General features: G+C 50.6%; 1 protein-coding gene across 3 annotated transcripts; it reads left to right on the top strand.

Moving 5' to 3' along the window:
• The first annotated feature begins 173 nt into the window (after positions 1-173).
• RHPN1 (rhophilin Rho GTPase binding protein 1) lies at positions 174-27,324 on the top strand. 3 transcript variants are annotated; one of them, XM_088065141.1, is made up of 15 exons: positions 174-1,000; positions 9,002-9,120; positions 13,136-13,264; positions 15,400-15,475; positions 15,754-15,831; positions 16,797-16,921; positions 17,305-17,471; positions 17,895-18,082; positions 18,195-18,351; positions 20,457-20,576; positions 22,364-22,558; positions 22,801-22,877; positions 23,612-23,758; positions 25,089-25,247; positions 25,337-27,324. In XM_088065141.1, the coding sequence occupies exons 1-15, from the start codon at positions 911-913 to the stop codon at positions 25,532-25,534; spliced, it is 2,025 nt and encodes a 674-aa protein (XP_087921267.1). In that variant the 5' UTR covers positions 174-910; the 3' UTR covers positions 25,535-27,324. The 3 variants fall into 3 exon arrangements, with proteins under 3 accessions (XP_087921267.1, XP_087921261.1, XP_087921269.1); XM_088065135.1 differs by having other exon boundaries at positions 25,334-27,324; XM_088065143.1 differs by lacking the exons at positions 174-1,000; positions 9,002-9,120 and adding an exon at positions 12,473-12,608 and having other exon boundaries at positions 25,334-27,324.
• The last annotated feature ends 604 nt before the right edge of the window (positions 27,325-27,928 follow it).

The following is a 27,928-nucleotide window of genomic DNA, read 5'->3' as shown; positions in this document are numbered from 1 at the left end:
CCTGAGGGGGCGCCGGGGGTGAGCGGGGGCACGGCCGGAGGGTCCCGGGGCACCCCGGGGTGGGGTTGTCGGTCGGCGGGGTTCGGCTCTGGAAGGAAGCTCGGGGGGGTCCCCTTGGCTGGAGTGTCTCTAGGAGGGGGATTTTGGGGGCGTTTACGCTGCGAGGGGAGGGGGGGTTTAACCTCCCGCCCCATCTGGGGCCGCCGTATAAGGTGGGTTTAAACTCCCTGTATTTAGGGTAGCTCTGAAAAGGGGTTTTGGAAGGGTTTAAACTCCCCACCCCCCCGCCTTTTGGGATAGCTCTGCAAAGAGAGTTTGGGGGGTTCCCCCCCAATTTGGGGTAGCCCTGTAAAGGGGTTTGCAGAGGGTTTGACTCCCTCCCCATCCCGAATCCCTCTGTTTAAACAACCCCATCCCATTTGGAGTAACTCTTGTAAACAGAGTTTGTAGGGGTTTAAGCACCTCCTTATTTGAGGTATCTCTGCCAGGGGAGTTTGGGGGGTAAAACTCCCTTTTCCCTGATCTAGATTAGCTCTTCCAAGCGGGGTTTGGGGGTTTTAAACATCCCCCCTTTTATGGTCTGGTGGGATTTAACATCCCCCTACCCGGGGTAGCTTTACAAAGGGGGTCTGTGGGGTTTGTGTCCCCTCTTTGACCTAAATTATTTCTGCTAGGGGGGAAGCTGTGGGCTCACATCTGGCCAGATGTTGAGTGCAGGGGGCTTTGCGACAGAGCAGAGAAGGGTTTGAGGAGGGGGGGTTTAAACCCCCACTTAGGACAGGCCTGGGATCTGGACCCCTGTGGGATTAAAGGAGGGGTCGCCGAGCCCCCAAACCCCATTGCGAGCTCAAGCAGGAGCCCCCCAGCTCCAGCCCCCCATTCCCAGCCTGTGGATGTGGCATCCCTGGAGATGATGCCCCCCGAGGAGGAGAGCCCGGATGGGGACAGGGACGGTGGCCTTGTCCTCCTACACGGCTCGAAGAGCGGCAGCACACGGAAGGTGAGGATGGGATGGGCTGGGCTGGCCCCGTATCCCTGTCCCATCCATAGGGATGGATGGCTGTCCCCATGGATGGGGGCACGGGGACATCCAGCCCTGCTAGGGGTGGAAATGTCGCTGCCCCATAAACAGCCCTTAACAACTCCCAGCTCCCTAAAACTCCACTGCCGAATCCCATCTTTTCTGTTGGCTCCATCCCCAAGCCTCCCCTGAGGCTGCTTTTCACCTAATTCACCGATATTCTGGCTTTTTTCCTCCTTCTTGCCCGCGGGAAGCTGATCCAGCCTGGTGTTCCCTGTCTGGCCCCTCGCTCCCACAGGTGCTGGGCAAGGTGGTGCTTCCTGAGGAGTTTTTTTTTCCTTTGGATCTGCTCCCAAGGAAAGTCGGGATGTGCGGGAGAGATGGGGCTGACTGCTCTGCCGGTATCGTTGTTTAATTAGGAACAAGTAGGATGGAATCAGTGGGAATTGTCCTTAGGCTCCTGATTTCTTGGAGTCAGAGAAGTTTTAGGGAGCAAGAAAACGTGGAAAACATTCATTTTGGGGTCTATTTAAGCATTTTTCCTATTAGTTTTGCCCTTTGAGATCTAATGGGCTAAACCAGCAGCGAGTTCACTGCATAAGTGGAGCTCTTCTTGCAAAAAGTCCCAAAACTGAAAACACCCCTAAAATAAATCCCAAATAACCAAGAAAGCCAAACTCAGCCAAGCTCTGGAAGGGATTTTTTTTTTCCCCCCTGGAACAATCTGATCTGGAGTCACTTGAGCCTGGGCTGCAGCTCAAGAGGTTGCAACCTTAAACCAGGTCGGGGTTTAACTCAGAGCCTTGTCTAAAGAGCAGGTGCTGCTCGTGAGGGAAGATTAACAGGAGGGATTTGGGATTTTTTTTCCCCAATTTTTTCTCTTTGGGTCTGGAGCACAAAGAAAAACATGGAAAATATTGTCACGCTTTGGAGGGACAACTGGGCAGGGCATCAGCAGCCTCTGTCATAATATGATTATTTTTTAATTAAAGCAGTAGAACACCTGATCAGCTCTATTACTTTATTTTTGTTGTTATTTAAAAGAAATTATCAATACAACCTTTTTCCTGCTGTTTTTGTCACCCTGACATCAGGAGTGTGGATCCATATTTTCTCTCTTGCAGGGGATCCTGAATGCTGCTGAAAAAGTTATTTTTAATCCTTTTATTTTGCCAAGTTTTCTGTCCTAGGAGTGAAGACTTAAATCACCTGTTCCCCGCTAGCACCTTGCCCTGACTGTGCCTTCCCCACCACCTCAGGGCACTTTCACCCTCCTAAAATTCAATTTTTAGCTGCAGTTTGTGCTGTTTAAAATCCCCAATCTCCCAGATTTTTTATTCCCACCCCTGGGTTTATTTTTTCCTTCCTCTTGCTAACTGTATGAACCACCAGTGAGGCCACTTGGGAAATTTAAAACCTTAATCCTCCCCTCATTTGTTCAAAGGCTCTGTGATGTAACCATATTCTCAATAAAAGGTTTTAGAGGTTTTAGCTGCTCCTGTCTCCCACAGAAACCCAGCTTGGAGCCAGGGTGCTCCATGAGATTAATTCCATGACAGGGAATTTCCTATATAAATAGATTTTTCAGGGAGTAAAAACCCACTTCTTGTCATTCCCCTCTTGTCTTATAACAGCTCATATTAATTTCTTAAATGCTTCTGGCTGGGAAAAAGGAAGGAAATTCTGGATAACCCTGGAAAAAAAAAAAAGGAGAATTTCCAAGCTTGTTTTTGTGTGTGCAGTGATTCCCTGGCTTTTGTTTTCCTCTCTGTCCCACAGGATAATGTGGATAAAGCAGGGTCACTTGGCCAGTTCTACTGTGCTGGCCTGACTCAAAAACTTGTGGATTCCAAAGAGGAATAAAAATTCCAGCTGATAGCTCTGGCTCTGTGAAAATGCTTTAAAGACCAGTGTGGTTCTGGAATGAAAACAGGTGCTCAGAGTTATCCTGTTGCAGGCTTTCCAGCTGCTGGATCATCTGTGCTCTTGGAAACTTCCTGTTTGGAGGGAAAACTCTTGTGTTAGGAAATGCTGGTGCTGCTAAGAGGGCATGGAAATAAATCCCTGATGTTTTAGGGTTTTTGTTGGAGTGGGAGAGGTTGTTGGTGTTTGGTGGGAGAAATTTATGGGGTTGAGGTTGGAGCCACAGACCACGGGGCCCAATGGATGGGGTTGGGATCATGGATTGTGGTCCAGTCCTGAGGTCCAACAGCAGAAGGATCTGGAGCTGCTGGAGGAGGTCCAGAGGAGGCCATGGAAATGTTCCAAGGGCTGGAGCCCCTCTGCTCTGGAGCCAGGCTGGGAGAGCTAGGAATGCCCAGCCTGGAGAAGGGAAGGATCCAGAGAAACCTCAGAGCCCCTTCCAGTGCCTAAAGGGGCTCCAGGAGAGCTGGAGAGGGACTTGGGACAAGGGATGGAGTGACAGGACACAAGGAATGGCTTTAAATAGGGAATAGGGTAAGGTTAGATGAGATATTGGGGAGGAATTCTTCCCTGGGAGGGTTGTGAGGCTCTGGAATGGAATTCCCAGAGAAGCTGTGGCTGCCCCTGGATCCCTGGAATTGTCCAAGGCCAGACTGGAGCAACCTGGGATAGAGGAAGCTGTCCCTGCCCATGGCAAGAGTTGGAATTCCATGATCTTTAAACGCTGTTCCAACCTAAAGCATTCTGTGACTCTGGGCTCTGGAAGTGCACAATTTATGGAATTGGCGGGTTCCTTGAATCCCAAAACGTGGATTTGGGATGAGACCCTGCCTTTATCTCTTAGCAGGGCTGTGACCCCTTTGCCCAGTGCCTAAAGGGGCTCCAGGAGAGCTGGAGAGGGACTTGGGACAAGGGATGGAGGGACAGGACGCAGGGAGCAGCTTTAAACTGGAGTAGGGTGAGATTAGATGGGATACTGCAAAGGAATTATTTTCTGGGAGGGTGGTGGGGCCTTGGACTGGAATTCCCAGAGAAGTTTTGGCTGCCCCCATCCCTGGAGGTGTCCAAGGCCGGGTTGGATGCGGCTTGGAGCAACCTGGGATAGTAGAAGGTGTCCCAGCCCATGGCAGGGGGTGGAATTCTGTGGTTTTAAAGGTCTCTTCCAGCACAAACCATTCCACAATTCCGTCATCCCTTCAATATCCCTTTGCCTGGCATGAAAGGGTCTCTGTGTGTTTGCCCACACCCATGGCAGCAATCCAGACTTGCTGGAGTCCTGCTTTCCTTCATTCCCTGTCCTTGGGAATGGGAAGGGGTCTCCCTGGAGGTGGGGTTGCCTGTGGAGCTGAGCTCAGCACCAGCTGATGACTCTTCTTCCCACATGTCTTGAGTCTCCATGCAAATTAAACTTCCTCAGTTTCTCTCTGAGCATTCCCTGGCTTCCCTCATTGGGAGAAATCCTGATGGTGACTCCTTTGTGGCCAAAACTGGTCTTGGGCATGGCCCAGCTTGGTCCAGTCTTGGGCAGCTGAACTGTGGAGCAGCTTCTGGGATCCAGACAGGTTCTCCCAGTATCTCCAGGAGCTTTTCCTGCAAATCCTGCTGGGATAACTCCCAGTTACTAACCCATTCCTCATTTCTCTGGAGAGATCCATGCCTGGATTTTACCAGCACATTCCTGATCTGTGCCAGTTCTTCAGGAACTGGATCTGCATCTCCATTTCTCTCTTCCTTGAAATTTCAACAGCACTTCCAAGGATCCCATTTCCCCTTCCCACGTTTCACTTAATATCGTTCAGTTTTGCTTTTCCTCTGTTGCTTCCAGCCACAAAGGAGCAGAAAGAATCCCATTGTCATGAAATTACCCTTTGGACTTACAGCCTTCCTCCTCTTCCTCCAGGTGATTCAGTTTCTCCCTGGTGCTGGAAAACAGGGAGGCTGCCGCCTTGTTTTTGTCACTGAGGTCACAAATCACTCTCAGGGTGTGGCTGTCACCCAGGAGTCACCCAAGGCTTCATCTCCTGGGGCTGGGAAGTTCAAAGTCCACCCTGAGCAAACATTCCCTAAGGACTCATAACCCTGGATGGGCCCTCTGGAAGTGGGAGAGGTGGCTGGAAGTGAAAAACGCCCTTGAGTCATTCCAAACATTCCCTGCAAAGATAAGGTTGGAGAATCCTTGGTGTCCCTCAAAGGGGAGCTGTTGGTCTCGATTCCCTCTGGAAAGGATCTCAAGGAATCTTCTTTTCCCTCATGAGGAGAGCCTGGATGAGGATTTTTGGTTCCATTGTCACTTGCATGTGAGGGTGGAACACAGAGGGATTTCCTCTGACTTTTTTGGGCCTGAAGAGCCTTTTTCCAATGAAATCATAGGATATGGGTAGGAATGGACTCATGGGGATCACAGAGTCCAATTCCTGACTCTAGTCCTGCTTTGTCACAGGTGATAAACGTCAGGACTGGCCACACCTCACTCATTCTCATGCATTTCTGATCCATCATTCCCTGTGTACAAACAAAAGCTGCTGTTCCATGGCTCCTCCACAACTTATGGAAGAGTTCTGTGCTTGTTATTCCTTTAAAACCTTTAAACCAGGAAGGAATGGGCTGATTATCTCCAGAGCCACTTCTTAAACCCCCAAATTCCCTTTTCCAGGTGTCCCCAGGTGCACCCCAAAGCCCAGATGAAAGAGCCCCTCTTTCTTCTGACCTTACAGGGGTGACCTCAGGAGCTTGAGCAAAGAAGAATTCAGTGAGGAAAATCCCTTTTGGAACCTAACAGTGGGATTTTGGTGGGATTTTTTTTTCCCCTTTATGCAAGTTACATTTAAATCCCTGGAAACTCATTCCGGGGTTTTTAGTTTTCACTTGGAGCTCTGACAGGAAAAGCTTTGGGATCCTTTGAACTGTTGGAAGGTGGAATGCTCTTCGCTTGACTCCTTATTTTCCTCATTTATATTTGGATTTAAAGATGGCCTTTATGCTTTCCTGGAGCCAAATTTCCTTCTTGCTCCAAGATTTGTGGAATTATATCTGTGACGCTCCAGGAACTCCTGCAGATGAGGATTGGTTGTTCCTCATGGAATGATGTTTCTATTGATCCATGCAAGCCAGGGATGATTTTTTGGGATCAAGGCAGAGCCTCTTGAGGGAAGATGTGCAGCAATCCCATATTCCTGCACTTTGCCAGCCTCATAAATGTTGAGGAAAACAAAATGTGTGGAGATCACAGGAAATCCTTGATCCTGAATTCCTGACTTAACCTCACAAGGCTTTGGGTTTATATCAGGCGTTCCTGTTTTCCAGCACCTTTTTGCTGCTGGCTTAGGAGCCTGGATAGGGATTGAGAATTTATCCGATTAAATCTGATGGAGAAGCCAGGGAAAAAAGCTCCACAAACAGCTTTAGCCCTTCCCAGCACAAGAAGTCAAATCAATTTGCTAAATCCTTTCATGGCTCCTGCAGGGAAGAGTTTTTAACCCTCTTGGAATATCTTGTGGAGCCATCCCAGTGTCTTTTGCATCCCACTCCTTTCCTTCCTTCATTACAGGTGCCTTCCCTCCAGACAACGATCTTTATTTTGGGTTTGGATAATCCTTCTACTTTTCCATCATCCCACCTGCACTTCCCAGGCCTTTTCCCTGTGTCTCCAGGTGGTTTTCACTCCCTTTTCCCAAAAAAATTCCCTTAAAATCCTCTGTCTGCTTCCAAACAAACCTTTGCCAGGGGTGGAAAGGACTCCAGGCTGTTGGAATTTGCAGGAAGAGCTGGAGTCAGAGAAGAGAAACTTCCCACCTGTTGAGCTTTGCATGGATTTCTGTGGCTCTGGAGACACGGAGGGGGAGCCTGGAATGGTCTCATTTGCATATATTTGCATACGGTTATCTCTGCATCTATCAAGCTCTCAGACATCTCATCTCTGAGATGACAATTTGAAATTAAACCTTAAAATTTTAATGAGCACCTTCTCTTTACTTCTTGGCTCGATTTCCTTATCCTTTCCCCTTTTTTCTCTGATTCCGAGGTTTTAATTTTTTTTTCTAGGAAGAAAACAGGATGGGTGGATTCCCCCCCAGGACAAATCCAGAAGTGACAGTTCTGCATCCAGCTTTCCTCTATTTGCTCCTGAGTGTTTCAGACCAAAGATTTGTGCAGCTTTTGGGGTGTTTTCCTCAAATCCCACTGCTTTTCCAGAATAATTGGGGTCTTATGCTTCCAGCTTGTTCCTATCATCAAATTCACGGATCACTGTAAAACATTAATCCCACAGATTTATGGACCAGCTGGAGTCACTCTGATTCCTCAGTCTCCAAGAGACCAATTAGGAGCTCCAATCTTTCCCTTACATGAAAATCCCAATGTTAATCCCAGACCCTTTTCCAAAGGAAGCAGCGCTCAGTGGGCTTCAGATGTGAGGAATTAATTTTAAGGAAGCTGAAGTCCATGGAAATGCAAAATTTTCTGCTTTTGAGAGGTGATCAAGCATTCCATGGAATTATGGAATGCTTTGTGTTGGAAGGGGCATTAAAGATCCTCTCATTCCATGGGCAGGGACACCTGTCGCTATCCCAGGTTGCTCCAAACCCCATCCAGCCTGGCCTGGAATACTTCCAGGGGCATCCACAACTTCTCTGGGAAACCTGTGCCAGGGCAGGGGTTGGAATGAGATGATTCTTAGGTTCCTTCCAACCCAAACCATTCCATGATTTTGGAATCTTCCCATGCTTTGCAGGCTCAGAACATTCCATGCTCTTAAACTTCCCAGCTTTGTGCCTTCCCAACCAGGGATTTTTTTTTATCCAGGGTTCTTCCAGAGGCTCATTCCATGCCTCTAAGTCTTCCGTTGCACAATGGGAATCTTCCCCACCTGGGCAGAGCTTTTATGGCCCTGGATTGGGGGACACTCCTCGTGGCAGCCCCATTCCCTGAGGCATCCCATAATAACCCTGTGAGCCAGAGGGAAATTTGGTGGCTGCTATTTCCTGAAGGCGGGAATTCGATGTGTTTTCCTTGTCAGCAGGAATTCCGAGCCGGAGCCGCGGAAAGGATGGAATCAATTTAGTGCCGTGTGCCCCTCATTCCTGCGGCTCCGTGAACTCCTGACTCCCTGTGCTCCATATCCCGGAGATGGCCTTGGGATCACATTTCTTCCCAAGCTTTGGGGTCATACTGACCTCATGTCCAGCCCCCCTGGATCTTGGCTCATGTCCAGAGCCTGGGAAGGGGTTGTGGAATTCCTGTTCAGGGCTGAGTTTGGGAAGAGCTCAGGGAATGAAATCCCTGTTGGCAGCACGTGGGATTGGGGAATAAAATGGTTATTCCAAGGGCAGAGGAAGATCTGAGGGATGAGAAACTCAATGTGACCTGTTGCTCACATCCCAGAAATTCCCAGTGTCCTGGGCTCATCCCGAAGTGTGGGCAGCAGGAAAATGGGAATTCTGCCCCTCTGCCCCACTCAGGTGAGATCCCACCTGGAATTCTGCATCCAGCTCTGGGCTCCAACTGCAGAAGGATGTGGAGCTGCTCGAGTGGATCCAGAGGAGGCCACGGAGATGCTCCAAGGGCTGGAGCCCCTCTGCTCTGGAGCCAGGCTGGGAGAGCTGGGAATGTCCAGCCTGGAGAAGAGAAGGATCCAGGAACACCTCAGAGCCCCTTCCAGTGCCTAAAGGGGCTCCAGGAGAGCTGGAGAGGGACTTGGGACAAGGGATGGAGTGACAGGACACAAGGAATGGCTTTAAATAGGGAATAGGGTAAGGTTAGATGAGATATTGGGAAGGAATTCTTCCCTGGGAGGGTGGTGAGGCTCTGGAATGGAATTCCCAGAGAAGCTGTGGCTGCCCCTGGATCCCTGGAATTGTCCAAGGCCAGACTAGAGCAACCTGGGATAGAGGAAGCTGTCCCTGCCCATGGCAAAGGATGGAATTCCATGATCTTTAAACTCTGTTCCAACCTAAAGCATTCTGTGACTCTGGGCTCTGGAAGTGCACAATTTATGGAATTGGCGGATTCCTTGAATCCCAAAACATGGATTTGGGATGAGACCCTGCCTTTATCTCTCAGCAGGGCTGTGACCCCTTTGCCCAGACCCAGCGGAGCAAACTCCAGCACCGCCGGGCCCGGATCAACCAACAGATCAACAAGGAAATGAGGATGAGAGCGGGAGCAGAAAACCTCTTCCGGTGAGTCCTGATGCCCTGAGCATCCCCCTGGCTCTGGAATTTGGTTGGAGACAGGAATAGAGTCTTGATATCCAAAATTCAGCTGGTGGTAGGTTGTTAGAAAGTAGGATGGGAGCAGATGGGGTAATGGGAATGAATTCCTGGCTGAGGTTGGGCTTGGAATGCAGAGCTCCAGCCTGAAAACCCAGGAAGTGGATCCAATGGATGTGGAGCTGTTGGAGTGAGTCCAGATGTTCCAAGGGTTGGAGCCCCTCTGCTCTGGAACCAGGATGGGAGCTGGGAATGTTCAGCCTGGAGAAGGGAAGGGTCTGGGGAGACTTGGAGCCCCTTCCTGTCCCTAAAGGGGCTCAGGAGAGTTGGAGAGGGACTTGGGACAAGGGATGGAGGGACAGGACACAGGGAATGGCTTCCCACTGCCAGAGGGCAGGGATAGATGGGATATTGGGAAGGAATTCTCCCCTGGGAGGGTGGTGAGGCCCTGGCACAGGTTTCCCAGAGGAGCTGTGGCTGCCCCTGGATCCCTGGAAATGTCCAAGTCCAGTCTGGATGACGCTTGGAGCAACCTGGGGTAAGGAAAAGTCCCTGCCCAAGGCAGGGGGTGGAACTGGAGGTTTCTGAGGATCCACCTCAAACTGTTCCATGAAATCCAGCTTTAGAATCATGAATAGGGTTGAAAATCCCTTCAGGATTGAATCCACCATTCCCTCAACACTGCCAAGGCCACCACTTGTCATCAAGTGCCAGATCCACAGGGGTTTTATCCCAAGGACAACTTTTTTTAGCATCTTTTGTGTTTATTTCATTTTCCCTTAATATTTTGGAGCACATTCCAGGCTAGGCAGGTCATCAATATAAAAAAATCCATAAATCTGCCTTAAATTAAATTTTTTTGGGAATATTTTACCTCCTTTTTTATTGTTTCTATCCCAGATAAAATAAAATTATTCTTTGGAATAATCCAAATGCTTTGGAACTAGGATGATTTAACAGCAGAGTGTTCCTGTTGCGCCCGGAAAAATGGAATAATGGTTGATCCATTAAAAAAATGGTGTTTTCCAGGGGGATGAGATCCCTCTGCTCCATCCACGCTGTTGTGTCTCATTTAATTAAGGGGAAAAAAAAGCCAAGGAATCCAAATTTCTGCCTCTCCTATGTTATATTTAAAAAAAAAAAAAAAAAATGAAAAAAAAAGAGGGAAATGTGCTGGCTCAGCAGAAACCAGCCTGGTCCTGGTTGGAATTGGAGCTGTGGGAAGGGGGAGTGAGGAAAAACAGGATGCAAAACACATCTTAATTATCAGGGAAACGCACTGAGGGGGCTCTTTTTCAGCTGGCTCAGCACTCTGGGTGTTCTTTGGAGCAGCCACTCTTCCCTCCCTCCCTCCTTCCCTCCCTCCCACAAATCCAGCTGAGTAATAAAGTTGATTTCTTGGCATTCCGGTGCTCCAGGCTTATGAAACTTGGGAAATCTGGGGGGGTAGAAAAAGGAATAATCAAGCTTGAAATTAAAGGATGAGGAGGAGGGGGGGGATTATGTTGCAAGTCTAAAGGTTATTGCTTCAAAATTAAAGATTTGTGGTGCATGGATAAAATTCCTTTGGATCTTTAGCCTGGTGCTGATGGGAAAAAGCTGTGGATTGTCCAGCCTGGGGCAGTTTGGAGCTGAATTTACTGGGATTTTTGCCTTTAAATTTAAAAACAAACTAACCCAATGCTTGGAAAAAAAATAATCCTGGTCAGCCTTTCCATGTCTTTTCCTGGAAAAGTTGGCAGGAATGGGGTGTTGGAAAAGACAAATCCATGTGGTGTTTGCTCTGTGAATTTGTTTGCTGCGTAAATAAATGGGAAGATCAATTTTTTCTTTCCCTTCCTTCTCCAAACACTGGGATTGAGTGGAGGAATGGGGGAGACAAAAATGTCCAGGTTTTTGGAAAGAAAGAAAAAACAATCACAAAATAAATCACAAAATAAATCCCAGAAATTCCCCATGTCCTGGGGATAGTGTAGCAGCAGGAATTCTGCCCCTTTTCCCTGCTCAGGTGAAATCCCACCTGGAATTCTGCATCCAGCTCTGGGCTCCAACTGCAGAAGGATGTGGAGCTGATCCAGAGGAGGCCACAAAGATGATCCAAGGGCTCTGGAGCCAGGGTGGGAAAGCTGGGAATGTCCAGCCTGGAGAAGAGAAGAATCTAGGGAAACCTCAGAGCCCCTTCCAGTGCCTGAAGAGGCTCCAGGAGAGCTGGAGAGGGACTTGGGACAAGAGATGGAGTGACAGGACATAGGGAATGACTTTAAACTGGAATAGGGTAAGGTTAGATGGGATATTGGGAAGGAATTCTTGTCTGGGAGGGTGATGAGGCTCTAGAATGGAATTCCCAGAGAAGCTGTGGCTGCCCCATCCCTGGAATTGTCCAAGGGCAGGTTGGCAGGGCTTGGAGTGCCCTGGGATAATGGAAGGTCTCCCTGGCCATGGCAGAGTGGTGGAATTCCATGATTTTGAAGGTCCTTTCCAACCCAACACATTCCAGGATTATGTGCTGCGTCTGGCACTTGCAAGTATCCCAGGAAAACCTTTCCTAGGTAACAGATTCCTGGCAAAATCATGGAGCAGATCCTCCTGGAAACTGGACAGTTTGAGACACCTGGAAAATAATCAGGGGCCTGCTGAGAGCCAAAGAAATTGTTGGAGGCTGGGAACAAGGAAGGAAAACTCTCCTTAATCCATATGGGAATGAAAATCATACTGATAGTGTCCTGGAGGTGTTGGGATGTGTGGGGGATAAATAGGAATTAAATCCTGGTTTATAGGGATTAAATACTGGTTTATATGGAAACACAGGGTGATGCTGCCTGGGGAATTGCAGGAATGCTGAAGGATTTTTCAGTGGAAGCAGCCATGGGGATCTTTGGATGTGCTGTGGTTTGGCTTGGTTTGTTTGGAATCAAAAAATTCTTTGCTCTTGGAAAATCCTGGCAAAGGGGAGGCAGGAGGAGACTGAACCACCAGAATTTCAAAGGAAAACCCTGGAGCTCCTTCTGCTGCCCTGAACCAGGGCATGGCAGGACCCAGAAGGATTCAATCCATAAAAAAAATCCATGTCAAAGTCAATACTCTGGAAAAGCTTGAGGGGAGCAGTTTCCTGGTGGAGCAGAGCTTTTCCATGTGCTGTTTTCCCTGGATCCCAGCGTGGTTCAGCAGCCAGAGCCCCTTTCAGCTCTGGGTTATCTCTCCCTGCTTTCCTTTGCAGGAGATAAGCAGGGAATAATCAGCCTGGGAGCTTGTCCTGCTGGGAACAGCTGGAATCAATCCCTGGTGTTTACAGCTCCTGCCGGGAGCAGGGAAGGGAGGGCAGGAGCTCACAAATCCTTTCTTTTTCCATGAGGATTCTTTGCACCCCAAAATGAGGCTTTTCCTCCTCAAATCCCACCGTTTGTTTGGGATGGGAGAGCGCCTGGATTGGTCACAGCCAAGCTGAAGCTGCACTGGAGGTGAAGTGGGAATGGGCAAGGTGGCTCTGGATGAGGAATTCCTGGATGCAGCACTGCAGTTTTGCCTGGGCTCAGCCTCTCTCTGGATGTTCAGACTTCTCTAATCCTGAAAGGCTGGGAGAGCTGGGAATGTCCAGCCTGGAAAAGGGAAGGATCCAGGGAGACCTCAGAGCTCCTTCTGGTGCCTAAAGGGGCTCCAGGAGAGCTGGAGAGGGACTTGGGACAAGGGATGGAGGGACAGGACACAGGGAATGGCTTCCCACTGCCAGAGGGCAGGGATAGATGGGATATTGGGAAGAAATTCATCCCTGTGAGGGTGGTGATGCCCTGGAACAGAATTCCCAGAGAAGCTGTTGCTGTCCCATTCCTGGAAGTGTCCAGGTCTAGTTTGGATGAGGCTTGGAGCAATCCTGTGGGAAGGGTGGGCTCGATGCACATGGATTGCACCACTGGATAACTGAGTCTGGAGAGGAAAAAATAAATTCATGGATAAAAAGTGGGAAATTTGATCCATTGGTTTCTTTCAGGGCCACCAGCAACCACAAGGTGAAGGAAACGGTGGCTCTGGAGCTGAGCTACGTAAACTCCAACCTTCAGCTCCTGAAGGAAGAGCTGGAGGAGCTCAACAGCAGCATGGACGTGTATCAGAACGACAGGTGGGTGTGGGGAGAGCAGCCTGTTCCCTTGGGATTTCATTTTTCCCACTGTTGTGGAATTTTTCTGGGAGCAAGGCTGCCCTCGCCTTGTCTGCCCTGCTCTGTCCCATGGCTGGGGTGACCTTCAGAGGTTCCCTTCCAACCCAAACCTTTCCATGGTCAGGGGCCAGGAGGTGGTGGCTGGACGATAGAGGAGAATTTTGGGCATGGGCCAGAATTCCTGGAAAATTTTCATCCTGGGAATGTCAGTAGTTCCCTTCTAGAGCTGCAGGGAGAGAAAAATCAGCTTTTCCTAGGGGATACTGGGATGTTCTGGGATAGATGGAGCATCCTTTGGACACTGATGTCCCAAAGCAGGAGAAATAAGGAAGAAAGAACTATTTTCCCTTGGACCTTCCCCCTTTCCCGACAATCCCACCATAGCTCTTCCCAACAGCATGTTGACGGGAATCACCATGCCTGGAAGTGTCCCTGGAATGACTGGATGTGGCACTCGGTTCTCTGGGCTGGGTGGGATCAGTCACAGCTTGAACTCAACGATCTTGGAGGGCTTTTCCAGCCTAAACAATTCTGGGATACTGGGAATTTTTTTCCCCTCCTTTTCCTTTCTGGAGGTGGATGGTGTTGGATGGCAACATGAGGTGTTGTGTGGGTAACATGTCTGAGGGATGGGATGGGATCCAGAGGGATCTGGATAAGCTCCAGATGAAAGTCACTCAGTTCAGCAAAGCCAAGTGCAACATCCTGCACCTGGGCCAGGGCAATTCCAAGCACAAATCCAGGCTGGGGGTGAAGGGATGGAGAGCAGCCCTGAGGAGAAAGGATTTGGGAGCATTGGTGGATGAAAAGCTGGAAATGCCTCATTCGTGTGCAGTCACATCCCAGAAATCTCCCCTGTCCCAGGCTCATTGCACAGCATAGGCAGCAGGAAAATGGGAATTCTGTGCCTCTGCCCTGCTCAGGTGAGATCCCAGCTGGAATTCTGCATCCAGCTCTGGGCTCCCACAGCAGAAGGATGTGGAACTGCTGGAGCAGATCCAGAGGAGACCATGGAGATGCTCCAAGGGCTGGAGCTCCTCTGCTCTGGAACCAGGCTGGGAGAGCTGGGAATGTCCAGCCTGGAGAAGGGAAGAATCCAGAGAAACCTCAGAGCCCCTTCCAGTGCCTGAAGGGGCTCCAGGAGAGCTGGAGAGGGACTTGGGACAAGGGATGGAGGGATAGGACACAGGGAATGGCTTCCCACTGCCAGAGGGCAGGGATAGGTGGGATATTGGGAAGGAATTGTTCCCTGTATGGGTTGTGAGGGCCTGGAATTCCTAGAGAAGCTGTGGCTGCCCCTGTATCCCTGGAAGTGTCCAAGGCCAGGTTGGATGGGGTTTGGAGCAGCCTGGTCCTGGATAAGGTGTCCCAGCCCATGTCAGTGGGTGAAAATGGATGATCTTTAAAGCCCCTTCCAACCCAAACCATTCCACGATTCCACATTTCTGTGTCTATCCATGTGCTTTTCCAGGCACAATTCCCTATCAGGGATGCTCAGTTTTCCCAATTTGCCACTTGCTTGCCCTGGTTTGAAAAGAAATCAGGAGCAGCAATGACAACCCAAAACCATGCCCAGGCCAAACAAAAGCCTCTTTGTTTATTCCAGGCATTGGATTCCAGTGGAACTCTCATTAGGGAATGAGCAGTAATGGCTTTCTGCACTAATTATAGCTCCTGGAGCTGTTTGTTCCAAGGAAAATGTGGGTGTAAATTCCCTGCCTTGCTCTCCTTGTTTTCATAACTTCCTTTGCCTGTTTTCCTTCCCAATTAGTGATTAATTAACAAGTTGTCAGCAGTTTGGGGGGATAATGAGAGGGGGCTATTGTGTTGGTGAGGGCTTGATCCTGCCTTGCCCACCCAACATCCAGGATTCCTCTGAAAAGCAGGAGCTGGAAAAATAAAATTATTTGGGTTTTTTTTGTACCTCTCCTCTTACGTTGCCATTCCCAAATCTTTCTGGGAAGAGCATTTTTTCATGTGGAGTCTCTTGATGGCACAAGCCCAGGGCAAGGAGCTGCTTCCTTTTAATCTCCGACCCGCAGGATCCATCCAAGATTTTTAATCCAACCACCAAACAGGTTCTTGTCTTCTTCCAGTGAATCCATCAGCGTTCCCATGATCCCTCTGGGACTGAAGGAGACCAAGGAGCTGGATTTGCTGGTACCACTCAAGGTGAGCTTTGGGGTTTCACTGATGGATGCTGAAGCAGCTGAAATTCATTTTCTGGTTTGGAAAAGTTGACAAAAAATAAATTCATGGAGAGAAACTGAACTTAAAACATGGGAAGGTAGGACATGAAGGTCTGGAGATGCTGGAGAGCAGGAAAGGGAGGAGATCATCACTTAGTGGAGTCTTCCTTGTGGGCAAAAGTGGAAACTTCTTGCACAGAATTGCCAGAAACATCCCTTTAATTCATAAAAATGGGGATTTTCTCCTGTTTCCCAATCCAGGATTTCATCAGTGAACACTACGGAGAGGAGGGCGTCCTGTTTGAAAAGGAAATCAAGGAGTTCATGGAGCTGCGACAGGTTTGGTGTCCCTTGGCTTCCAAAGTTTGGCTTGTCCAGGATCACTCCTTGGAGATGCCACATTTCCTTTGTGGGGGTTCCCTCATCCTTTCTCCAAATTCCATATTTATCCTTGTATTTCAGGGTGCAACATTCCCATGCCGGAGCACCTTGAACTTGGTTTTTAGGTTCCAAAATATTACAGATTATTCAGGAATTGTTCGTTTTCCCTGTCCTCAGTGTCCTGCTGACCTACAAAAGAGCAGCAATAAAGTTTATACTGCAATCATTGTTTATGAATATTAATTCACCCCTGGCAAGGCTGAACAACTTCTCTCTCTCCAGGCAGGCCTTGGAGAAGAGGGAAGTTAAAGTAGTCTGGGAAAGGAGGGGGAAAAAATCCTGTTTATTCCCTAGGATTTATAAAATCAGAATTTCCATGAGTTTTTCCAGCACAATTCCTGGGCTGCTGCTTCTACATTTGGGTGTCCCAGCACCCAAACTTTCCCCGTGGATGAACCTCAGAATCGTGGAATGGTTTGGGTTGGAAAGGCTCTTAAAGATCATCCAATTCCATCCCCTTCCATGGGCAGGGACACCTTCCACTGTCCCAGGTTGCTCCAAGTCCCATCCAACCTGGCATTGGACACTTCCAGGGATGGAGCAGCCACAGCTTCACTGGGAATTCCATTCCAGGCCCTCACCACCCATACAGGGAAGATTTCCTTCCCAATATCCCATCTATCCCTGCCCTCTGGCAGTGGGAAGCAGTTTCCTGTGTCCTGTCCCTCCATCCCTTGTCCCAAGTTCCTCTCCAGCTCTCCTGGAGCCCCTTTAGGGACAGGAAGGGGTTCTGAGGTTTCCCTGGAGCCTTCCCTTCTCCAGGTGAACATTCCCAGCTCTCAGTCATTCTTTGAGGGCTCTCAGCCTGTCCCAGGGAGCTTCCTCCTCTTTTCCCATCCCTGTCTCCTCTCCCATTCCGGCAGGCCATGCGCACCCCGAGCCGCAACGAGGCCGGATTGGAGCTCCTGATGGAATATTACAACCAGCTCTACTTCCTCGACAGCCGGTTCTTCCCTCCCACCAAAACCTTGGGAATCTTCTTCCACTGGTGGGTGCAGCTTTCCCTATCCCACCTGGGTGGGGAGGGAGTCAGGATCCAAATTTCCACAATGGAATCTCTGCGGGGACTGGTGGACACCAGGACCTGGATTTGCCATTGCCTCGGGTGGGTTAGTTTGGGGAGGGAGAGGGAAACACAAATCCCATGGGATGTACCATGATGGGAATGCTGCCTGCGACCCCACCTGAGCACCGAAAACCCTTCAGGCTCCTCCTGCATCCATGGAGAGGTTTAGGTTGGAAAGGACCTTCAGGATCATCCCATTCCAACCCCCTTCCCATGAGTGAGGACAATTTTTGCGGCCCATGACAGGGACACTTTGGGGGTCCGTGACCAGGGGATGGGCAGCTGTCAGCTCTTCCCTTCTCCAGGTATGACTCCCTGACGGGGGTCCCATCCCACCAGAGGGCTCTGGCCTTCGAGAAGGGAAGTGTCCTCTTCAACCTGGGAGCACTGCACACCCAGATCGGAGCGCGGCAGGACCGCGCCTCCCTGCCCGGCCTCAACCAGGCCATCGATGCCTTCCAGAAGGCAGCTGGTAAGTGGCTTCCCCTCTTCCTCCCCTTCCCAGGAAGCTTTTCCCAGAGGTGGGAATAGTCCACAGAAGTGCAGGAAGGGGTGGGAGCAGCCGTAGGATCACAAATGGAGCACGAGGTGGCTCCACGTTGGTTGTGTGGGTTGGGGAGTTGGGATGATCCAGCAGCCACCCAAAAGGATGTCCCAGCTGTGGAGAGGAGAGATGCTGATCCATCTCCCCATGGGAAAAACAGAACCTGGAACTGGGAGCACTCAGGGCTTTGGAGAAGAAATTGGGCACAAGGATGGTTTAGATGGCAAGGGTTGGACCTCAGATCTTCTTACCCACCACTGATGGTGAGATGTTCGATGTTCTTGGAGGGAAACCTGCCTGATTCTCTTCCTCACAAGCCTGGTAACTTCCAGGAGCTTTTCCCTCCTCCAGGTGCCTTTAACTACTTGAAGGAAAACTTCTCCAATGCTCCCAGCCTGGACATGAGCGCAGCCTCCCTGACCATGCTGGTGAGGCTGATGGTGGCCCAGGTCCAGGAGTGTGTCTTTGAGAAGATGACCTTGCTGCGTGCCCAGAATGACTTCCTGGCCCGCCTGCAGCTGGCTCAGGAGGCAGCAAGGGTGAGGATTTTGGGAAGGAGAGGATTTGGTGGGATTTTGCGGTCGGCAAAACCTTCCAGGAGAGCACAGCCTGCTGTCACCATCTCCTGAGTGACATCCCATCTCTTCCCAGGTGGAAGATGCTTATTCCCTGGTGCACCAGACCATGAACCAGCCCCACGTCAAGGATTACGTTCCCTTCTCCTGGACCACCATGGTCCACGTCAAGTCGGAGCATTTCAAAGCCCTCTCCCATTATTTCGCTGCCATCGCCCTCTGTGACTGCTCCGGTGAGTGTGCAGAGCTTCCTGCTCATTCAAGTACTAATTCCACATTATTCCTGGGTTTTGGGGATGGATTCCCAAAAAAAGAGGTTATGGATACAACACCCGAAGTTTTTGGAATGATCTGAGGTATGGATCTTCTTTATGGACTCAGCAGTTCATCCCCAAGGCAGATTTTCCCATATTTCTGGTTTCCACAGGGAAAAATCCAAAGAAGGGGAGGAAAAAGCTGCTGGAGGGATGTCACCTGCTGTCCCCTTTGGGGTTGGGTGGGGAGGTAAGGGTCACCTGCCTGCTGACCTCAGCCCTACATCACTACATCACTACAAAGTGATCCTTTGGGTCACTTTTTCTGTTGGGCCAGCCAAGGGCTTCAAAAATAAACCCAAAAATTGGATTTAACTTTCCATCCTCGTGGATGGATGTCCCAGGAATCTCAGGGTGGTGGCAGCAAGGTACATGTGGTTCCGTGGAGTCACTTGGAGCGTGACTTCAAGATGTGACCCTTGATGTGACCATCTGTGCCACCACCGACACCCTGGGAGCAATTTTGGGATGGAGCAGAGGATCCGGGGGTAGGCAGCAGATGCCCCTGGTGACCTTTGGTGTCACCTGGTGGGTGGCTGAGAAGCTTTTTGAGGGCTGGCTGCCAAAACCGGTGCTGAGACAGTGACACCAGTGGCTGCCAGACTGTCCTCACACCCTCCCCTGCTCCAGAGCCTGCCCAAAATCTTCCTTGTGCCGTGTGGGCGTTGCAGAAGCTGGATTGAGCAAGGAGATGGGAGAGAGGGGGGATAATGTGGAGCTGGAAGGGCTTAAAGGTCCAGACAGGAGAGGATGATGATGGAGATGGGATTCCATGGGGTTCCAAGGGGCAGGGCAAACCTTCTCCCTAAAATTTTTGGTGTCCTCAGGCACTGTGGGAAGCAGAAAACTGCAGGAGATGCCTACTTTGGGAATTTTTTTGCCCGCTGTTGGGATCTCCTGTTCCTGCTCCCACCTCTCTCTTGTTGGAATAACAAATACTTTGCTTCCATAACCAGCTGGGAATAAATTCCTTATGCTGCAGTTCAATCCCTCAGGGATGCTGACATGGCAGGAGCTGGCACAGGGGGAGCCAGCCCTGGAGCTGCCAGTTCCCAGCCCTCTGGATCCCTGTGCTCACCAGGCTTTGGGATCCTCTGTTTGGAGCAGCAAAACTCCCTGGAATATTCTGGGGCTTTTCTTATCCCACTCTGTGTCCAGGGAAAGAGGGTGCTGTGCAACCCTGAGTGAGCCAAAGAGAATTAGGAACAATTTGGGCTAAAAAAAAGGGTTTAAAGAGCCTAGTGTGGGGTTTGGAGAGCCTGGGAGAGCTGGATCCATCTCTGTTTTTTCCATGGAATGCTCTGTTTTTCCTTGGTTGCGCTGTGGGCTGGAGAAAAGGCTCCAGGGAGACCTCAGAGCTCCTTCCGGTGCCTAAAGGAGCTCCAGGAGAGCAGGAGAGGGACTTTGGATAAGGGATGGAGGGAAAGGACACAGGGAATGGCTTCCCACTGCCAGAGGGCAGGGATAGATGGGATATTGGGAAGAAATTTTTCCCTGTGAAGGTGGTGAGGCCCTGGAATGGAATTCCCAGTGAAGCTGTGGCTGCCCCATCCCTGGAGGTGTCCTGGACCAGGATGGATGGCACAGCCACATGGAAGTGTCCCTGTCCATGGAAAGGGGCTGGAATTGGATGGTGTTGAAGGTCCTATCCAACCCAAACCATTCCATGATTGCCTGATTTTGTTGTCTCATTTGTCTTCATATCCTCCAGGTGGGGAAATCCCAGGGCTCTCTGTTCCCGATCCTGCTTCCTCATTGGAGCAAAGGAAGGCAGGAAAGAGGAAAAAAAGGGACGTGTTCAGGACAAATCCTGCCCTTAACCCAGATCCTGGTGCATCCCTGACTGGGATCATCCCTGTGCCCATCCATGATTCCTTGCAGGCTGTGGTTGGATGACAGGAAGGTGCTGCCAGGGCCACCTGAATGTGGATGTGGCATCCTGGTCCCCGTGTCCCCACTGCCACGGGGGGCTGGGTGGCCCTGCCCTCTCCCTAATCCCGTCCCCATCCATTTCCTTCCCGCAGCTCCCTCGGATGCCGAGCTGCTGGAGCAGGAGAAGGCTTTCCTGCAATTCCACGTCACCATGCCAGAGGGGCCATCACTTCGTGTCCTGCTGCAGGATCCCGAGGAGCGGAGGAAGCTGGGTGAGCACAAATTTCTGGATCCCTTCACGATTCCCACAAACGATGAGATTTTAGGGGGGTCTCTCCACGCAAAGAGGAATTTCTCAGGAAATTTCTCCTGAGAAGCAGGAAGGCATCACAGTCCCCTTGAGGGTGTGAGGACCAACTCGTGGTGCTTGCCCCAACCTGTCCAGCTCTGACAGGAAAAATTCCAGGTGTTCTGAGCCAGGTAACATCACCCAGTGCTGCAGAGAAATCCATAGGGACACGGAGCTCTTGGAAGCTCCTTGGTTTGGGCTGACTTGGCTGGAAAACAAGACGCAGCAGATGCTCAGGGGGTGGCTTTTTCAGATGCAGCGAATTCTTGGGAGACAAGAACTTCTTCCCATGCGGAATTTCAGCTCCAGGGAAAGAACAGGCAGTGCTTAGTCAGCTCAAGTCCTGTTTTGGCAGCCCGTCCTCAAAGGGGCTGCATCAAGAGCAAACTCAGCACTTGGAATTTGGGGTGTTGCCTCCCCCAGGAGCTCTTTTCCCTCCTTGCACACGTGTGGAAGGAGGCAAATCCCACCAGGAATGAGTTTGGCCTCAGCAAGGTCCTTCAGGATGCTCAGCCAGATTTCACTTGAAACCTCCAAATAAACCCCAAAATCCAAGTGTTTTATGGTGACACCACACCAACACCCTCAGGTGTGGTTCACATCAGCTTTTCCAACTCTGCCTGATTTTCCTGGGGGAAACAGGCTCTGTTCAACATTCCTGGTGAAAAATAGATGTGCAGAAACCAAGTTCTGCTTGGATTTGGTTTACAGGAACAGAAAAACTCTGAGATGTTGTGGATCTCCATTCCTGGAGATATCCAAAATCAGGTTGGACAGGGCTTGGAGCAACCTGAGATAGTGGAAGGTGTTCCCCTTTGGAATGGGGTTGGAATGAGATTAGTTTTAAGGTCCTTTCCAACCCAAACCATTCCATGGTTCTATTATTATTAATTATTATTATTATTAATATTCCCCACCATTCCACATTTTATAGATTTGATAAAAATTCTCAGAGGGGGGAGTCTCCTCTCTTCTTTCCATCCAACCCCGAAACATTCCTCTGGCTGTGGATTCCGGGAGTGTGGAGCAGACCTCATCTCCCTGGATTCTGTTGCCACCGTGTGTCCTGAACGTGAAATGCCACAGGCACACGTGTTTCCATGAGACACGCGGAGAGAGCTTTTCTGGGAGTTTAGCCTTGGATACGGCTGCCTTGGTTGCGGTTTCCCACGGAGGAGATGCTTTGCATTGATATCCGTGGGTCACTGGAATTTCAGCTCCTCTTTCCCGACCACTTCCATTTCCCGGGGGTGGGAACACGTTGGAGAGGGAGCAGAGAGCAGAGGATGGAGAGCAGGACCTGCAGGACAAGGAAAAGCTTAGCCTAGAAAACAGGGTTGTGTTGCACCTTCCCAAGGAGGACAGGGCTGGGTTGTTCTCCGTGTTCCCGTTCCCGAGGGATCCGAGGCGATGGAGAGAAGTTAATTTGCTCAGGAGATTGAGGTTAAGCATGAGGAGGGACGTCGGGGGTGGTTTTTCAGGAACATCTGCCAGCTCCGGCGTCAGGGGAGCGAAGTAGGTCACCCTTCAAGGTCCCTTCCCAGCCCTCCATCGGCTGGGACCGACCCCATTTAGGGCTGGGAACGTGACTGGGCTGTCCCTGAGTCACAGCGGGGTGGTGGCACCGCTCCTGAAATCCGTGGGCAGCCGAGCGGGAACGTCGCCGGAGCTGCTGCTCCGTCGGGCTCAGCTCCCTCTGCTCCCTCACAGGCAAAGCTCACCTCAAAAAAGCCATCATGAAGCACGAGGAAGCCATGAGGATCCATGGATTGTGCAAGATCCTAAGGAAGATGGATATCCTGCAGGAGGTCCTGTCTTTTGCCCACAAACGCTCCCTGAGCAAATATTCCGAGATCGACCACGAGGAGGATTTCTTTGAGACGGGAGAGGCTCCAGACATCCATCGTGAGTGGGGGTTTTTTTTGGGATTGTGGGGTGGGGAGGGCGTTTGTGGGTGGGAAGACTCCACAGGGAGTTCTGCTGTGGAGGGGGGTTGGACTGGATGATCTCTGAGTTCCAATCCAAACTATTCCAGGATTTTAGATCCTGGCTCTTAAGGGGTCACAGTTCATCTTTGGGATGGCAGCAGCTGCCCCAGCTGCCTGAGGTTACACCCCCTGTCTGTGCTTTTCTCTCCCTCTCATCAGCCAAAACGCACCAGAAACCCGAAATCAAATCCCCCAACTTCTCCCAGGTGAAGGTGACCGACCTCTTCCACAGGCTGGTACGTACAGCTCCAGGAATGGGAATATCCCAAGAGAGCAGCCGTCTCCTGCTCCTCCCCTGCATGCTCTGCTTGCCTGGATTCCTTCCTCCCATAGCCTCCTCTCCCTCTCTCCAGCGGTTTTCCAAGGAGGAGCAGCAGGAGGAGGGCTGGGATCTGTCTCTGACACCTAAATGGGTCACAAAGCTCCTCCGGCGACAGGGGATAAGGCACAGGGCTTTTGGGTGGGCTTTTCCCACAGGACCCTTGGGAAGAAAGGTTTTGGTGTCAGGAGGCACCAGAAAAATCCCACTGGAGCTTTATCCCTGCCCTCTTTAAGTTTTTGGGTTCCTGGGGAGCCCAGACTGGGATTCAGGATGGTGGTGGGATCTGAGGTGGGGTCAGCCCCTGAGTACCCCAGGGAGAGCTTGTGCATCTCAGCCCCAGGGCAGGCAGGAACATCCTGCTCCTGTGGGGATGGAAAAGTGGGAAAAAGAGGAAAGAATTGGGGAAAAGGGACCCTGAAGTGGTGACCTGTCCCACCACCCTGCTCTTGGACCAACCCCTGGTGGCACCCCCCAGATCTGGACAGCCTCAACCCCCATCATTTCTTCTTGGATGCTGGGATTGTTTTCCCTGCAAAAGACAGGATTTCTTCCTCTGCCCCCTCCCCATCCCTGGAACTGGGCTTTTTACATGGCTGCACAATTCCAGGGAGTTGAAAAGGTGCTTTCTATGTTTCTGCCTTATCCCAGGGCCCCCTCTCCGTGTTCTCAGCCAAGAACAAGTGGTATCCAGCTCGGAGAGTCCACCTGATGAGAGGAGAGAACGGCTTTGGATTCACCCTGCGAGGAGACTCCCCCGTCCTCATTGCCGGGGTGATCCCGGGGGGCTGCGCTGCTGTGAGTATCCCAATTTCTTGCTGTTCCCATGGGAATGCCAGAAGGGAGCTGCCTGGAGGGATTCCAGGTGTTTTTAGGTCTTAAAACAGTTCAGGAGGAGACTCATCCCTGCTGAAGCTCAGGCTGGGGTTTGCAGGTGGGCGTCATGAAATGATTAATTTTTAGGAGATAGCTAAGGAGAAAAACATGGAATTTTGCTCAGTTTTTATCTGCTGGAAGCCCATCCAGCTCCCTTGTCCCTCATATTGGGATGTGACAGTGGCTGGAACAAGATGTCACATCCAAAAAGCAGAGGCAGCTTTGTTTTCCATCAGAAGATGCTGGGGATCCCTGGTGGGGTGCCCTAAGGGTCTCCCCACTCCCTCAGTACCAACCCATGTAGGAGACGGGTTTGGGAATCAAGGGACCACTCAGTATGAGTTAGCTGCTTGTTCCATTTTATTACAGTTTCAGCTACATTTTTATAGTATTTTGGAAAGGTAACATGCAATCTGTATTTTATTATGATTGGATAATTGCTGCTTTTCACGCATTAACTTCTACATTTCTATTGGTCCAGCTCATAACACCCGAGCTCTATAAAGATACTTTTTAGTGGAACTTATAAGATACATGAAGCGGTTATATAAGATACATTCTGCAGAATTCACATCCTGACAAACTTCACAAGATACATTTTGCAGATTTCTCATCCTAAATTCTCATCTATTCTTCATTGTCTTATTAACACTTAGTTTTTTTCATATCTTTGGTACAATATTGTGCCAAGGACTCATGCTAACTCAAAGTCAGGATTGTGCAGGCCTTCCAAGGAGCTGTGGCCATTCTTCACCAAACCCATCCATCCAGATCCCAGCATCTCTGGAACAGCACTCTCCTTAGCAGCAGGATCACATCCCTCTTTGGGATCTCCCCCAAAGATTGGGATGTGGACCAGATACCTGGAGCAGAGTTGTGTCTTCTCCTCAGCCCGGAGAAGAGAAGGCTCCAGGGAGAGCTCGGAGCCCCATCCAGTGCCTAAAGGGGTCCAGGAGAGCTGGAGAGGGACTTGTGGCAAGGGATGGAGTGCCAGGATGAGGGGGAATGGCTTCCTAATGCCAGAGGGCAGGGTTAGATGGGTCTTGGGAAGAAATTCTTCCCTGTGAGGGTGGTGAGGCCCTGACAGAGGTTGCCCAGAGAAGCTGTGGCTGCTCCATCCCTGGAATTGTCCAAGGAGCAACATGGGATAGTGGAAGGTGTCCCTGGTGGGATTGGATGATCTTGAAGGTCCCTTCCAAAGCATTCCAAGATTCTCTGATGACCCATGCACATTTTCCCTCATTCCCTGCAGGAAGCCGGGCTGAAGGAGGGGGACTACATCATCTCCGTGAATGGCAAGGACTGCAAGTGGTCCAAGCACGCTGAGGTTGTCCAGCTGCTGAAGAGCACCGGGAAGGAGGGGGTGGACATTGGAGTCATCACCCTGCAGGGCTCAGAATGTCCCAAAGCCGTAAGTCCCATCCCACGGGAAACCACAGAACTCCTTGGAGCTCTGGGTGCTGCCCTGGCTTCACTCCCCTCTCCGCCTTTCCCAAGCAGGTGGACAGGAAGGCAGCAGTGATGTCCTCGGGATCCGGGGTGCTGAAGAGCAACAAGGAGAACAGCAGGAAGAGCCTGATGAACAGCAAGAGCGCCAGCACGCTCCTGGTGTGGAGCAAGAAGAGCAAGAGGAGCAAGAAGAGCACCTACAGCGGCGTCCCCTTCACCACCGTGGGGGACAACGAGGCCATGTACTGACCATGCTCCGTGGTGTTCCCTGAGCTCCAGGACTGGCTGCCCAGGAAGCTTCCCAAGCCTGGCTGGGCTGTGAGGACTCCCAGCCCCGGGAATGCGCCACTGGTCGGATCCGCGCCGAGAGGTGAGCGAGGCTCCTCCACCTCCCAGCTCCTGCGTCCAACGATCCCCTCAGTGTGGGGGGAAACTCGGGTTTATTGTTAATTTCGGGATTATTTTTTTTTTTTGCTCTCAAGGGGGTCGGGGGGAGCTGTGCTAAAGCAGGGCCTGGTTTGTGTCTTCTGCTTGGCCAAAGCCAGCCCCAGCCATTAAAGCAAAAGTGTCACCTTCTGTAGCATCTCCTGGGCTTTCTCTGCAAGGTACAAGATGGAACTGCTCTCCAAGAGCTGCTAGAGGAGCTGAATCCTTCAGCTGAATCCTTCCAGACTCCCCTTTTTTTGAGAGAGGGGACAGCACCGGGCATCGATGATTTGTGGTGATCCCATCACAGGGTCCAACCCAGGCAGCATCTCCCAGCTGTGACTATCCCAACAAAATAGGATGGTTTGACCATTTTTAGTGCTTTTGGGGTGTTTTTTTTTTTTTGGGAATGAACCCCCAGCTCGGCTCAGAAAATCCAGCCAGGCTGCCCAGCCGGATTCTTTGGAAGAAAAGGGAAGGACTTAACGTGCAGTTGTTGTCTGGCTTTTATAATCAGGAGATGTGGATTGCCCTAAATATTCTGTGAGGAGATTAATAGCTAAGAGCCTTGGGGGGGGGGGAAGTTTATTTTTCCTGGGAGGAGATTAAAATTCCAGGAAGATATCTCCTCCAGATTATTAAACTCCTAAATTTGTGCTACCGTTGGATCTTGCACATGTTGCTAATTCCCTAACACTGCTGTCAGCATTCCTGGGCTGGCCTGATGGATCCAGGCATCTTGGTAATTGTCCTGGAAACGCTGGGAGACTCCAGATCCACAAAACAGATTGGCAAAATTTCCTCCATCCTGTTTCTGCCTGGTGCATTATTTTTTCTGAAGGCTGAGGAGCTGTCTGGTCTTCAGGGCTTGGATGATCCTGGGAGGTAGAAAATTCCCTTGGGAGGGAATGGATTGTATTTTTGTACTTCATAAGGAAATTTTTAAGGGTGGTTTAAAGGAGCAGTGGGATCTTGTGGCCAGAGTGTCCCCTGGGATTGTGACTTCTTCTAGTGGCTCCTTGTCCATTTTCCAAGCTCTTAACCCTGATTTTATTTAAGGAAAACTTCCAGGACAAAAGCCAGGTTGGACAGGGGTGGAGCAACCTGTGATAGTGGAAGTTGTCCCATGGCAGGGGGTGGAACAGGATGGGCTTTCAGAATCCCATCCAAGCCAACCCATCCTGGGGTTTTATGAGCTCAGGGAGGGGTTTATAGCTCTGCTGTTGGCCAAGAGGCCTCTCCAAAGCCTGAGGCATCACCACACCGGATTCCAGATCCACCTTCCAGCACGGGGCCATCTGTAGCAGCCAGGCTTCCCACGTCATCTTCCCAGCTGCTTGGCGTGGGAGCGGGAAGGGAAGGAGGGGGTGGGGGTCACTGGAAAGGCCACCTTGCCCTTAAAACATCCTGGCAGCGTCTTCCCACCATCCTAAAAATGTGGGATGCCACCGCGGACGTCTCCGAGCTGGAGAGGGATTTATTTGGGAGAAGCCGTCGCGTTCCGCCCGCATCACCCAACCCCAGCGTTGGCAAAGGGGTTGTGTTTTGTGGGATTGGGATAATTTTCCTAATTCCAGGGTTTTATGTTGGGTTTGTTTTGTTTTTGTTTTTTTTTTAATTTGTACATGGATTCTCACCTTTTATGGATTAAAAAGCACTGATTCAAATCCAGTTTGTAGCACTTTTGTTGGGAATTAAGGGTGCACCACCCATGATGGGAAACAAGCCCTGGCTGATCCTCCTAAAGTGTCGATTTTGGGTCATTTTTACACAAATCTGGAGCTGTTGAGGTTGGGAGAGACCCTTTGGATCCAGGATAGGCTGCTCCAAGGAAAACTGAGCATCCAAATTGAATTTGGTGAGCCGTGGTCTCCATCTCCAGGGGGATGCAATGGGAGATGGTGGCTTTGTCACTTCATGGAAGTCACACGGGAAGGGAAGGGTGGGGTTCAGGTTGGATCCCCTGAGGGCTTTTCCCCTGGGAAAAAAAAAAGGAATTGGTCAAGAAAGTAATTTTTGCTTCACACACAGCAGGTTTTAAACTGCTTTTTTTGTTCCATAACGGGTTTCTAATCCCTTTTTTTTGGAAAAGTTCATCAATGGAAATTTAGGCTGGAAAGCAGCAAATCCTTGGCATGGGACTCCCTATTTTCCCTTGGGACTGGGACACCACCTCCCCACCATCCTGGGAGGATGACCAAATCCATGGGTTTGGGG

Source organism: Pseudopodoces humilis, chromosome 1, assembly GCF_049639895.1.
Source record: "Pseudopodoces humilis isolate 2021_Gansu_Grassland_sample_001 chromosome 1, ASM4963989v1, whole genome shotgun sequence".
Lineage (NCBI taxonomy): Eukaryota > Metazoa > Chordata > Aves > Passeriformes > Paridae > Pseudopodoces > Pseudopodoces humilis.
The sequence above is the reverse complement of the archived record's forward strand: the minus strand, read 5'-3'. Positions and strand labels throughout refer to the sequence as shown.

Excerpts from the sequence above, each read along its gene's own strand:
- RHPN1 (XM_088065135.1), top strand. The coding sequence starts at position 911 with ATGATGCCCCCCGAGGAGGAGAGCCCGGATGGGGACAGGGACGGTGGC. Across the intron at positions 13,265-15,399 it reads GACGTGTATCAGAACGACAG|TGAATCCATCAGCGTTCCCA; the intron begins GTGGGTGTGGGG and ends GTCTTCTTCCAG. Across the intron at positions 20,577-22,363 it reads CGAGGAGCGGAGGAAGCTGG|GCAAAGCTCACCTCAAAAAA; the intron begins GTGAGCACAAAT and ends GCTCCCTCACAG.